This window comes from Berghia stephanieae, chromosome 6 (genome assembly GCF_034508935.2).
Source record: "Berghia stephanieae isolate SIO BIC M18660-M18661 chromosome 6, UCSD_Bste_1.3, whole genome shotgun sequence".
Taxonomy (NCBI): Eukaryota; Metazoa; Mollusca; class Gastropoda; order Nudibranchia; family Aeolidiidae; genus Berghia; species Berghia stephanieae.
Genome location: NC_088365.1, coordinates 13,634,803 through 13,649,049, shown reverse-complemented (window position 1 = coordinate 13,649,049; position 14,247 = coordinate 13,634,803). Strand labels below are relative to the sequence as shown.

The window sequence follows — 14,247 nt, the reverse complement described above, 5'->3', positions numbered from 1 at the left end:
ATGAGAACCACAAAAACATGATGAATGAAACAGTTGAGACACCATAAATTTGTTTTTGACGTTTCATCCCTCGTATTTTGTTTTCACGGATTATAGCAAAGCTTCCATTTCATTTGACTATTATTGTTTGTTTATTTGAGCTTCAGGAAGTAACGTATGCACTATGAGGTTTAATTATATAATATACGAGTAAGTAAAGACAAAGTGACAGAGATAAAGGAATCCCATTGTGATGATGGTGAGGTTGTGGACAGGAAAGACACAGTGACAGAGTTCGGGTGTTTCACCAACAGCAGGGAAACACATATTATTCGTATGGGAGGTTAGGTCTTGCAATGATAGATATTGAGAGGGAGATAGCGTATGTGTATATTTTGACAATTATCAGAGCGGGACGGTTTAAGAAACGGCAGAGAAATAAATATCCGTTCGTGAGATTACATCCTGGACGGATTCTGCAAAGATTTAGAAGAAGATAGATAGAAAGAATATGCTTTGATATACTTTGCTATCTCCTCCAATTTCTTTATTTTCCAGCCGTGCAAAAAATTGACCGCAAATTATAAGACCATTGAAAGTCCCGCCTTTTATTCTGATTTTGCTTTATATGGAAGCACCGGACAAAAATTCTTGTTCTTCTTTTCCTGGACACTTTAAAAGGAAAGGTAGATAACTCACATTTATGCACCTCAAATAGCTGTCTAAAACTTCTGACGAGGGTTGTTCTTCCATCTCTGGTTGTTATGACTCAGGGTTTATGAATCTGAGTCGACTGTTAAAGATGGTGTGAAATCTCATTAAAAACTCTAGAACAGCATGCCAGCCATATTCCTTTTAGAAATCCTCTAAGATTTGATTGAGGTTTTGCAAATGTTGGGGCTCCCAATAGCTCATTTGGTAGCGCACTCGCTTCACACGCAAAAGGACCGAGTTCAAATCCGTGCGAAGTCGGGACATTTTTCTTACATCCGCCTATTAGTGATGGGGTAGCTGGGTCTGTAGATTTATCTGTCGTACTCTGGAAAAACTCCTATTCAAAATTTGATCAGAAAACTCAAGGTTCATATTACTTGAAGAAATCCCAGGTTTGAGAGTTTTTGCCAAGATGAGTGTCATTTAAATCGATCGATATTTGATGAACGAGTTTCTGATCAAATTTTCAAATCCGGATTTTCCCAGTGTACAACAGTGAACTGGTTAAAAATCCAAAGATAAGAAAAAGCTATTTTTATCAAGATCGTGATGGTTGTTTTATCTGGGCAGAGATGATCTACTTGTTACAGCTTGCCAATATCTCTAATGCGCTACTCTGAGATAAAGAAATACATTTTTTTTAAAATGGCCAAAATACTCGTCCCTCAATTATTGGCAAGTGAAAATGACCCAACTCTTGACAAAAACTCTGAAACCCAGGTCTTAGCAAAGTCAGAGGTTTGAGCGGTTTCTCCTTAAATCAATTGATATTTAAAGGACACGTTTTCTGGCCAATATTTTCAAAATGTGTTGATTATTCTTCAGAGTACTGCGGCGTTTGAGTGTGTTGGCGTCTCCTGTCAACTAAAGTTCGATCTGATATTCCTGATCTTGCTAATATTGTAGAGTTCCACAAGGTTAAAAACTGCCAGAGAGCCCACACACAGAGAGAGAGAGAGAGAGAGAGAGAGAGAGAGAGAGAGAGAGAGAGAGAGAGAGAGAGAGAGAGAGAGAGAAAGATATTAAAAAGAAACCATGGATACCCAAGTTGAATAAATGAAATTGTGTTCTAAAGTCTCATAATGAAATGGAACCATTTTGCTTCTATTGATAAATTTGTCTTTCAGAGCCACTGGGATCAAGAAGCGGGAGATTATCAAAGTTTCAATAGAGTGAAACATGAAATAGCAGTTTCTTGCTACCCTTTGGATAGAACTCTAATCGACAGTAATGGACTCTCCACCAGATCTAACAGTCCTAGCTACCCAATCACTGCTGGATAGACATGGAGAATTTGAAAAACAAGCTCGAATTCGTCCGGAATCGGTCTTGGTCCCTTTGCATGTGTAGTGAGTGCTCTAACCAACTAAGCTATCGTGACCTCTTGCATTGAGGAAATTGGAGGTTCTTTATCTTTAAACTGTAAATATTTATTTTCGCATTGCTGATCGTTTTTACTCCAGATGAAAAAAAAAACAAACATGTTAGAGACCATTACGGTCAGGGATGATTTCAGATTGAAGAAATAAGATTAACTCAAATACCATGGGGGGCGAGGGGGGGGGGGGGCGATGGGTGATATTAGGAATGTTTTTATAGGCCAACATACACATTTTTTAAAGATAATGGCAAGGACTATTTACACTCACACTCCCAAGGATATCGGAACCAAAAGGGTTGAGGGTTTGATGTCACGACATTTCTTCCCTATTTTTTCATGGCCTTTGTAATGCTGCGATTTTTAGAAATATTCTCCGACAATTTTGCGTTTATTGTTTGCCGTGAAAATTCTAAGAGATACATTCTTGATTATTCTTTTCTATGGACAAATTTTATAAGGATGTTTAAAAAAGGACTGAATAATCTATGTAGGTTTGTAAACTTATAGATTTTTCAAGACACAAGTTTATTTCTTTTTTTTTTTTCTTTTTAAATTTTCCTTATTGTTTTCAATCTTTCAGTGACAGACATCCAACGTTTGCCATCATTTTGTTTTATCTTCTTCTTATCTATCAATCTGGATTTTGAAATTTAAATTAAAAATTCTATTTATTGAACAAGACGTTGTCAATTCTTATTTTTTTTTAAACAAAACAAAAAGCCCCTTGTCATTGATTGCACCCTTCTCAAAATCAAAAGGAAGAAGGTCTTTTCCAGCCGAAAGGCCCACAGAGTTGGAGTGTATCCCGGTTTATTTAGCGTGATCCGGAAAATCGCAATTGCTTTAAACCGTTTGGATATAACGCTAATCCATCGCAAACTATTTCCGTCGGCTCTTTAAGACTGCCAGCTACCCAATTACTGGAGGTTTAAAAGGTTTAAAGTACAAACAATTTTCAGCCAAAGTATTAAAATAAACTGAAAACGTGATTATCAGATCCGTTAATATAATCTACAGGATGTGAAAATAAACAGGTGGGGAGTTCATGCTAAAACTAATGTGGCACGGCAGAAAGAATAAAATAGTTTTGTAGATAAAAACTGAGCTGTTAAAGATAGTGTTTAGCCTAGTCAAATAATCCGTCACTTTTAGCTTTCCAGTCGTTGGAATAGGTTTGTGTTTTTGTGTGGTGTTGTCTTGGTCATCACCATGTGGTCTCAATACGTTGTTGCAGCTTGTCTCTCAGTCCTAGGTGAGTGGATGATTCTAATCATGATATTGATGATGATGATCATGATAATAATAATAATAATGATAATAATAATAGTAATAATAATGCTAATTAAAAAAAAAAACAAAAAAAAAATATAAAAAATATAAAAAATATTATTGATAATAATACAATTAATAATAATGATATAATAATAATAATAATAATAATAATATAATAATAATAATAATAATAATAATAATAATAATAATAATAATAATAATAATAATAATAATAATAATAACAATGTGTATTGGGATAGAACTGGATAGAACTTCACCCATTACTCTCTGATGAACCTGTCTACGTGTAGAAGGGAGCTACAACGTTGTTGGAAAAACAAAGAAGATGAGAATATCAAATAATTTGCGTTAACCCCCCCCCCCAAACAAAAAAAACAAACAACAAAATGTCTAGCACTCTATTTGATTCACGCTAATTCCCCTCAAACATATCTATCAATCTATCTATATACATATCCATCCATCTATCTATCTCTTTAAAAATCTGTCTTATTTATCTATCAATCGATCTATCTATGAATCAATCAACCAATCAATCAATCAATCAATCAATCAATCAATCAATCAATCTATCTATCTATCTATCTATCTATCTATCTATCTATCTATCTATCTATCTATCTACGAGTATCTATCTTTCTATCTATCTATCAATCTATCTATCTACGCTATCCACATATCTCTCTTTTATCAATCAAATTTATATAAAAGTAATTTGACCATTAGTTTCAGGACTGGCAGGCAGCACCTACGAATGTCCTCCAGAAGTCTCCAGTAATCAAGATGTGAAAATCTTTGGACAAAACTGTTATGAATTCGTGGTCAGCCGGAGGAAACATTTTTACGACGCCCAAATCTACTGCCAAGAAAAGGGAGGAAATTTGGCCATCATAAAAAGCAGAAAAACAAACAACTTTATCGGGAAAACACTTCAACATAACTACAATGTCTATTATGGGTCGGTTTGGATTGGGTTAGAATATATACCAGAAGATGGCTTTTACAAATGGGTTGATGGTTCGGACCTCTGGGAAAATGACTTTGAGCTTTTAAAGAATAAGGCATATACTCCATCTAATGAGAACTGCGTAGCCATGGATCTCAAAACTAGAGTGTGGCGGGATTATGCCTGTCCCACACTATATTCGAATGGTGAGAGAAAAATGTTTGTATGTCAATACCCAGCCATTCCCATCACTACCACCATCGCCCCGACAACTAAAAAACCACATCAAGGGGCGATAACTGTAGATGATTGTCCAAAAGTAATTCTAAGGGATGAGTATCTTCAAGTCTACGGTAGAAAGTGTTACATGTTTGAAGTGAAACAAAGGAAATCTTTCTTCGAGGCGGATAAAGAATGTCAACGTGGCGGAGGGAGATTGGTCACTGTTGATTCTCACGACATTGACACTTACATCCAGGATGAGTTGTATTACACTTACGGAAGGTTGTTCCCAGTCTGGATTGGTCTACACTACAGTAAGTTTCATAGAATCCACCACTGGCTGGACGGAAGTATTTATAGATATGGGAATTTTCGCTACAAAACATTCCTCACATCTAACAGGTGTGTTGCAATTAGTGCGGTGGATGGAAAATGGTTGGCAAAGAATTGTAATACCAATCGTCTTCCATATGTCTGTGAGTTTGAACCCATTCAACATCCACTTCTCCAATCCACTGTCGCCACCCCAAGCACCACTATGGTAACAAAATCAACAGCACTCAACCCTGGGCATAAAACCAATATTCATAACAATCCTCGGATAACAAAAGAAAATTGTCCTGTCCAACCAGAAAACGAAAAGAATCTTCAAGTCCTCGACCACCAATGTTATGTTTTCTATTTAGATGTGGAAAATACGTTCCAAGAGGCTGAAAACTTTTGCGAATCTCTCGGAGGAACACTGGCACTGGTTAAAACGCAGGATGTTCATTTATTTTTGCATCATCATATTTCTCATACACACAAGAAATCTTTATTCGACAATTTTTGGATAGGATTGAGGTACAGATATGATAAAATTCCACAAGGATTCTACTGGGTTGACGGTACGCCTTGGAATCGTTATATTCACATATCCCATTATAACGGAGATTGTGTTGTGTTGAACGCATTCTCTGGATGGCTAAGTAACAGCCGATGTGACGAAAAAGGATTTTCTATTACCAAAGGAAAATTGGGTTTTATTTGCGAGTTTGAATCAAAAACTCAGTCAGCACAAAGCCAATTAACACCAGTCACTGTTACAGAGACCACTACAGAAATAAAAACCCCGTTCACCACTACCACTGCTGTACCAAAATTAACGAAAACTTCAGAAACAACTACAACAACTACAACCACTACCACTACGGCTAAACCCACAACTACAACAACCATACCCACTACCACTACGGCTAAACCCACAACTACAACAACCATACCCACTACCACTACGGCTAAACCCACAACTACAACAACCATACCCACTACCACTACGGCTAAACCCACAACTACAACAATCATACCCACTAAAACTACGGCTAAACCCACAACTACAACAACCACACCCACTACCACTACGGCTAAACCCACAACTACAATAACCATACCCACTAAAACTACGGCTAAACCCTCAACCACAACCATACCCACTAAAACTACGGCTAAACCCTCAACTACAACAACCATACCCACTAAAACTACGGCTAAACCCTCAACTACAACAACCATATCCACTAAAACTACGGCTAAACCCACAACTACAACAACCATATCCACTACCACTACGGCTAAACCCACAAATACAACAACCACACCCACTACCACTACGGCTAAACCCACAAATACAACAACCACACCCACTACCACTCCGGCTAAACCCACAAATACAACAACCACACCCACTACCACTACGGCTAAACCCACAACTACAATAACCAACATACCACTACGCTAAACCACAACTACACAACTACCACTACCGTACGGCTAAACCACAACTACGACAACCATACCACTACACTACGGCTAACCCACAACTACAGCAACCATACCACTACCACTACGGCTAAATCCACAACTACAACAACATACCACTACACTACGGCTAAACCACAAATAAACAACCACTACCCACTACCATCGGCTAAACCCACAACTACAATAACCATACCCACTACCACTACGGCTAAACCCACAACTACAATAACCATACCCACTATCACTACGGCTAAACCCACAAATACAACAACCACACCCACTACCACTACGGCTAAACCCACAACTACAACAACCATACTCACTACCACTACGGCTAAACCCACAAATACAACAACCACACCCACTACCACTCCGGCTAAACCCACAACTACAATAACCACACCCACTACCACTCCGGCTAAACCCACAACTACAATAACCAAATCAAAAACTACAACTACCATTACACATAACTCCACATCTATTCGATCAACACTCCCACCCAAAACCATTTGCCCATCCCTCACTTGCGAGTTAGGCTGCGGCCTGCTCGGATACAAACAAGATGCAAATGGTTGTGCGATTTGCGAGTGTGACGTCTAAGCTACACTACACCAGAAAAAAAAAAACAAAACAACAAACAAAACAAAACATTTTTTTCAAAATTTTGGCTAGAATAACCGTTCCTTTCATTTATCGATCTATAAAAATGTCCATCATCTTGACAAAAACTCTCAAACCTGGGACATGCGAAGTGTAAAATCTTATCTCTCCTTCGACGTCCACTACTTCAGACCTGTGTGTTCCATGTAATCACTACCCCAAATGCGGACATAATTATGTAGACCTGCCGACTTGGACATTAAAAAAAAAATCAAAATTTCAAGATATAAAATTGTAGTCAGTATAGTTATCTTTAAAAATCAACAAGTTATCCTTACAAGAATTAGATGACACTTCAAAATCCTTAACATTCTGTACTATGTCATTATCTTTCATTTAAAAAAAAAATTGTATTGACTTGGAAATGTTCATAAACTTCTGAAATTTTCAGCCAAAATTTCGCAATTCTACAAATTTTTCTGTGTAGTTGGTATGTCTGAATGATGCCATTCACAGTTGGCCAAGACTAATTATACCTAAAACTATCATTGAACTTCAATTGCTTGAATTTTGGGTACTGATTCGGGTTAAATTGGTCGTAAGTTTGAGATATCTGGTAATCAGGATCAGTTTTTGACGGAATGCAATTCTTGTTATGTTTTGTTTTTTCAAAATGTTTTTTTTGTGTGTATTAGATTTGGCTAGAGATCCAACAATTTTTTTGTGGCCGTGTAAACAATAAAGACTAGAATTCTGCATAGAATTTTTCAGACGAAATGTATTCCGAACATTAGCCTTTTGTTTACATCTCTCCAATCTCATTATTGTAATTTCTTCCTGGTTGAAATATAAATTTGAATCTAAAATGTTTCTTGAAATGTTTTCTGTTTTTTCATTATTTTGTTATTATCAAACTTTCTATTAAGAAAACTACGCCCTTTAATGATTTAATGAGCTTATATATAGCACAATTTCCACTAAACATGCTCAAAGCGCTTTACAATGTGTCCCTGGCCAACAGCAACATTTAAACCTATGGGGCAGTACGTGACGCATGTTAAAAAATATTATTTAAAAAATTGAGCTTTATATAGAGCAATATCCACTAATTGTGCTCAAAGCGCTTTACAAGGGGTCCCTGGTCAACATCAAAATTTAACATGTAGGACGGGACATGACCCCTGTTAGACGATATTACAGTTTTTTGGACAAAGCCACTGCTTTTAATGGCCAGGTACTCATTTTACACCTGAGTACGGTGACAGAATGTGAGTAAAAAGCATTTTCAAAGGACTCAACTATGCGCCGAGCGCAAGGCTCGAACCAAGGACCTTCCGATTCGAAAGCGAGTGTCATACCACTAGACCACATAGCCGCCCTTCCGCCAAGGCATCATCAGATACTGTCACCTGGATTTTCCATGAATGAATATCAATAATCCATCAACCAAGTTGTCTGATGTCAACAGGAATCACCCATTTTGTCCTGAGTGATTCATTGAGGTTAATAATTTTGCCCTAGGAAAATAAAGACCAAAACCGTCTGAAGCAGGGATCACAATGCAATGCCCTAAACACTCGGTCACTTTGGCTCCCTAAACATTTCTATACATTTAAAGAAACAAAATTTTACTTTATACATTCTAACAACTCTGAATTTTCCCTCACTCCACAGACAAACCTGAAAAAAAATCCCAATGCACCAAATAATTTCAAATATCTTCGTCCTCTATAAGTTTTGACAAAACCTTCTATGCCGTGTTATTGCCTGTATATAAAATGATTTCACTGTATCTATAAAACTATTGGAAAAACCTGTTAAGACATATTATTGTCTAGATCGCAAATAATATTATACTCTCCGTAAAACTATTGGAAAAAACATGTTATTATTGTCCAGATAGAAATTTTATATCACATTTTATCTTCTAAAACTATTGGGAAAACCTGCTATTATTGTCTAGATAGAAATTTTATATCACACTTTATCTTCTAAAACTATTGGAAAAACCTGTTAAGTCATATTATTGTCTATATCGCAAATAATATTATACTCACCCTAAAACTATTGGGAAAACCTGTTATTATTGTCCAGATAGAAATTTTATATCACATTTTATCTTCTAAAACTATTGGAAAAAAACCTGTTATTATTGTCAAGATAGTAATTTTATATCACACGTTATCCTCTAAAACTATTGGGAAAACCTGTTAAGTAACATTATTGTCTATATCGCAAATAATATTATACTCGCCGTAAAACTATTGGGAAAACCTGTTATTGTTGTCAGATCGAAATTTTATATTACATTTTATATTCTAAAATTATTGGCAAAACCTGTTAAGTAATATTATTGTCTAGATCACAAATAATATTATACTCGCCGTAAAACTATTGGGAAAACCTGTTATTATTGTCTAGATAGAAATTTTATATCACATCTTATCCTCTAAAATTATTGGCAAGATCTGTTATGTCATTTTATTGGAATCAACAGATGAATGGATATCCAAACACCCAGGGTAGTGCTCTAATTATAAAAGTGAGTGGAGCAGGGACTAATGTTGATAACAACAAGAAATTAAGTGAGTAGGAAAGTGCCGGAGGACAATGGAGAATAAGAATTTCGCGGCGGCGATGGGGGCTCAAACCCGCGACCTTACTGATACGACAACTCCGACTGTCCGGGGAGATCGTGACTCTACCGTATGAGCTATCCACGACTACGGTTCGAGCCCCCATCGCCGCCGCGTATCTCTATTGTCTTCTGGAACTTTCCTACCCACTACATTTCTTGCTGTTCTAACCATACCAAGCTGTTAAAAGCAGTGGACTATGAAAAGGGAATAAATAAAAATGAATATAGAAGCTTTAATAAAAGAACAAAATACACAACACTAAACATTTCGGCCCAAAACCCTTCTTCAGTGAACAACAAAAGACAATAAAAACACGAATACATTACTTAAAAGCCAGATCAACGGTATACCTTGTTTTTTTTAAAAAAGTAATGTATTTATATTTTTATTGTTTTTGTTGTTGTTGACAGAGGAAGGGTTTCGAGCCCAAAACGTTCCGTGTCTGGTATTTTGTTCTAATTTTAAGCTGTTATATTCATTCTTGATTATTGCCAACAACAACACGTAACATGTAGGACAAGCCCTGGCACCGGTAAGGCGATATTACATTTTTTCAGATAGACAGAGACAACCCTTATACCTGAGTACGGTGTTAGTTAATAGCCTTTTCTAAGGACTCAATTATGTACCGCTTTAGAGTGGGACTCGATTCATGGAGCTATCCTGTCGCAAAGTATTTTCCGCTAGATCTAACAGACCCAGCAACCCCATCACTGCTGGGTGGACATGGGTGTCAGAAGAGGTCTTGACTGCACCCGAATTTGATTTCGGTCACGTTGCGTGTGAAGCGAGTGCTCTACCTAATGAGCTATTGAAACCCCCAACGTTAGCAATACCTCAATCAAAAAGGATTAAAGAATATCTAAAAGCAATTTGGCTGGCGTGCTGCTCTAGAGCCAACAAGGAGATTTCACAAGATCGTTAGCAGTCGACTCAGGTCCATAAACCCTACGCCATAAAACCAGCGATGGCACAACAACCCTGGTTAGAACTTTTAGACAGCTATTTGAGGTGCATACATGTTATGAGTTATATACCTTTCTATTTAAAATATTCAGGAAAAGTAGAACAAGAATTTATGTCTCGTGCTTCCATATAAGGCAAGGTCAGAATAAAAGGCGGGACTTTCTCGATCTTACAATTTGCAGACGATATTTATTTCGCGGCTGGAAAATAAAGAACTTAGTGAAAATAGCAATGTATATAAAAGCGTTTGCTATTTTCAATGAATGAGATCAAGATTGACAAAAAGAATCCGAAAGTTTTCCAAATATACACATAATCTATCTTCTTCTAAATCTTTGCAGAATCTGTCCAGGATGTAATCTCACATACGGATATTTTTTTCTCTGCCATTTGCTAAACTGTCGCGCTCTGATAATTGTAAAAATATACACATACCCTATCTCCCTCTCAATATCTATCATTGCAAGACCTAACCTCCCATACGGATAATATGTGTTTCCCTGCTTTTGACTAAACACCCGAACTCTTCCACTGTTTATTTCCTGTCCAATCCTGTATAGTCAGAGAGGATTCCTACAGGAAGTGACGCCTGTAACTAAGATTATCATTTCACCCTTTCCAACGTAAAAACAAACCAGAGAGTAAAATACTATGCCCAAGAAACCCTAATGATTGTCAAATATATCTTACATGTGAGCCATAACATCGGATCAGGTATCTAGAATCCAAGGTACGCTCCAGAAAACCACGGACCATAGCCATCTTGACCAAATTCAAGACATTTTTGAGTGCTAAGAACAATCAACCATCTCCAAAATCTGGACCGAGGGCACCCTCCCTGATGATGTTCAAATTTCTTTGTTTTTTATTCATTGAAGGACAAAATTTCTGATCAAATTTTAAATACGAATTTTTCTATTGAACGGTAGTGACCTGGTTAGAGAACTCAAAGATAAGAAAAATATATTTTTATCAAGATCGTGATGGTTGACTTATCAGGGACAAGCTGACATACTTGGTACAGCTTGGCATTATAAATTATGCGATACTCTGAGATAAATAAATACATTTTTTTAAAAATTGGCCAAAGCACTTAATTTATTGTCAAAATAAAATGACCCAAATCTTGACAAATCTTGTCTCTCAAACACATGACTTAGCATAGTCTGATGTTTGATCGTTTTCACTTAAATTATTGATATTTCAAGGACAATTTTTCTGGTCACAATTTTCAAAATGTGTTATTTCTTCAGAGTACTGCGACGTTTGAGTGTGTTGGCGTCTCCTGTCAACTTAGGTTAGATATGATATTCCTGCTCTTTCTAATATTGTATAGTTCCACAAGTATAAGAACTGCCAGAGAGCCCAGAGAGAGAGAGAGAGAGAGAGAGGGAGAGAGAGAGAGAGAGAGAGAGAGAGAGAGAGAGGGAGAGAGAGAGAAGAAACTGTAAACTCGCCAGCCCAAGTTGAATAAACGAGTTTGTATTCTGAAGTCTTATAATGGATTGAAACAATTTTGATTACATTGAAAAAGTTGTCCGTCAGAGCCACTAGCATCAAGGAGCGGGAGTTTACACAGGTTTCTATAGAGTAAAACTGCATTTTCTTGCTACCCATTGGATAGAACCTTAATCAATCTTAATGGACTCCAACAGATCTAACAGACCCATCTACCCAATCACTTCTGGGTAGACATGGGGTATTAAAAAACAAACTCGACTTCTCCCGGGATCGGTGTTGGGTCCTTTGCATGTGTGGCGAGTGCTCCACCGTCTAAGCTATTGTGACCTCTTACAATGAGAAAATTGGAGGTACGTTATCTTTTAACTCTCTCCTTACCAGCTATTTTTAGAATTTCCCCCGAAAATTCACACCCACCCAACACAAAAATAGACTTTTCTTACTCAAACAAAAAAGTAACAAGTGAACTCAACAACCCAGTGTTTATTATTTATAGCTGTAATCAAAGCATGTCTTTACATTTTGTGATGTACAAGAGAAATCAGAAGAAGAAAATTGTCCGTTACATCGTAACGAATGAGACGATTTTCCTATGGGTGGTAAGGAGAGGGTTAACTGGAAAAATTAATGTTCGGATTGCTGATACATTTTTGTTCAGATGAAAAGAAACAAAAACAAAGCAAACCCTTTGGATATACCGCTAATCCATCGCAAAAGAATTCCGTCAGGTCTTAAAGACTACCAGATACCAAATTATTGCAGGTTTCAAAAGTTTAGAGTTTAAACATCTTCCAGCCATAGGACTTAAAAAAAAAATTAAATGGTGTGTTATCAGAACAGTTTATATAATCTACAGTATGTGAAAAGAAACAGATGGGGAATTCATTTTAAAATTAATATGGCACGCAGAAAGAATAAACATTTTGTAGATTTAACCTAGTCAAATAATCGGTCACTTGTACTTTTCCAGTTGTTGGAATAGGTTTGTGTTTTGTGTTGTGTTGTCTTTATCATCATGATGTGGTTCCAATTCTTTATTGCAGGCTGTCTCTTTGTCCTAGGTGAGTGAATAATTATAACAAAGATGTTGATGATGATGATAATAATAATAGCAATAATAGTATTAGAGTAATAATAATAATAATAATAATAATAATAATAATAATAATAATAATAATAATAATAATAAAATAATAATAATAATAATAATAATAATAATAATAATAATATAATAATAATAATAATAATAATAATAATAATAATAATAATAATAATAATAATAATAATCAGGGACGGCTGGTAATAATGGGCAGGGTGGGCAAATACCAGCCTGTTTTTTCAAGTTATATGCCGTATTACCAGGTCCGAAATAATCTAATTTAAATTAGATAATTTCAAAAGTTAGTACTTAAACTTGATACTTCGTACTGAAATCAATTTGTTTGTTTCTTTGATAGATTGAAAACCCCCCTGCCCCCCGTAATACATAAACCAGGATACGCTCCTGTTCTTTTTACCAACCCCCCCCCCCCCCCACCCCTCAAACCACTCCACTCCGCCCACATCGTCATCTCATCGTCTTGTCGCCTGACAGTGAACTCCGATTTTGTTGTCTGGCCTCTCTAGTACTAGGTCGGGCTAATTCAAATGAGCCCACCTTATAAACCAGTGAACACTAAATTAAATAGAGATTTTGGCAAACGTACTTTTTCTTATTTATTGCCTTACTTGTGCTGGTACCATTGATGTAATGACATTGGGAAGGTTTCAGTAGTGAATTTAATTTATTAATTTACTAATATATCAATTTAGTATTAACTTGTGTTGTTTTTATATATTTGTTTATCCATTTAAATTATTTTTTTTTCTCGTTTTCCTTAGTGCTTCTCAAAACTCATTTATTAAAATTGTTTTCTTATTTGATTTTTTTTTTTTTTTTTTTTTGGTTTTGTTTTTCTTTAACAAATTAATTTGTTAGTTCTTTTTTTCTCCAATTCTTAAAGTAATTACCGCTGTATTTTTATTACCAGACAAAATAATTTTGCAAAACAATGTAATTTTCTATTGTATTTCCTTTAATAAAACAAAACATTTTTATTCAAAAGTCAAGACTAAATAAATGTATAAAATACAACCACCAGTTTGGTTTTCTCAACAATTGAATTAGTATACGAGAAATACTCTTCTGAGAAAAGAGAGAGTTGAATTCTAAGTTATAGAGGAAATAAAGACGTTTAAAGGAA

General features: G+C 36.0%; 2 protein-coding genes across 2 annotated transcripts in view; one reads left to right on the top strand and one right to left on the bottom strand.

Annotated features, from left to right (window-relative positions):
* The window catches only part of LOC144974521 (protocadherin-like wing polarity protein stan), a 411,532-nt gene that overhangs the window by 54,935 nt on the left and 342,350 nt on the right, over positions 1 to 14,247 (bottom strand). The gene's annotated exons all lie outside the window — the stretch shown is intronic.
* Positions 3,115 to 7,808, top strand: LOC144974507 (uncharacterized). Its single transcript, XM_078917429.1, has 2 exons — positions 3,115 to 3,326; positions 4,094 to 7,808. The coding sequence occupies exons 1-2, from the start codon at positions 3,284 to 3,286 to the stop codon at positions 6,310 to 6,312; spliced, it is 2,262 nt and encodes a 753-aa protein (XP_078773555.1). The 5' UTR covers positions 3,115 to 3,283; the 3' UTR covers positions 6,313 to 7,808.

Excerpts from the sequence above, each read along its gene's own strand:
- LOC144974507 (XM_078917429.1), top strand. The coding sequence starts at position 3,284 with ATGTGGTCTCAATACGTTGTTGCAGCTTGTCTCTCAGTCCTAG. Across the intron at positions 3,327-4,093 it reads AGCTTGTCTCTCAGTCCTAG|TTTCAGGACTGGCAGGCAGC; the intron begins GTGAGTGGATGA and ends TTTGACCATTAG.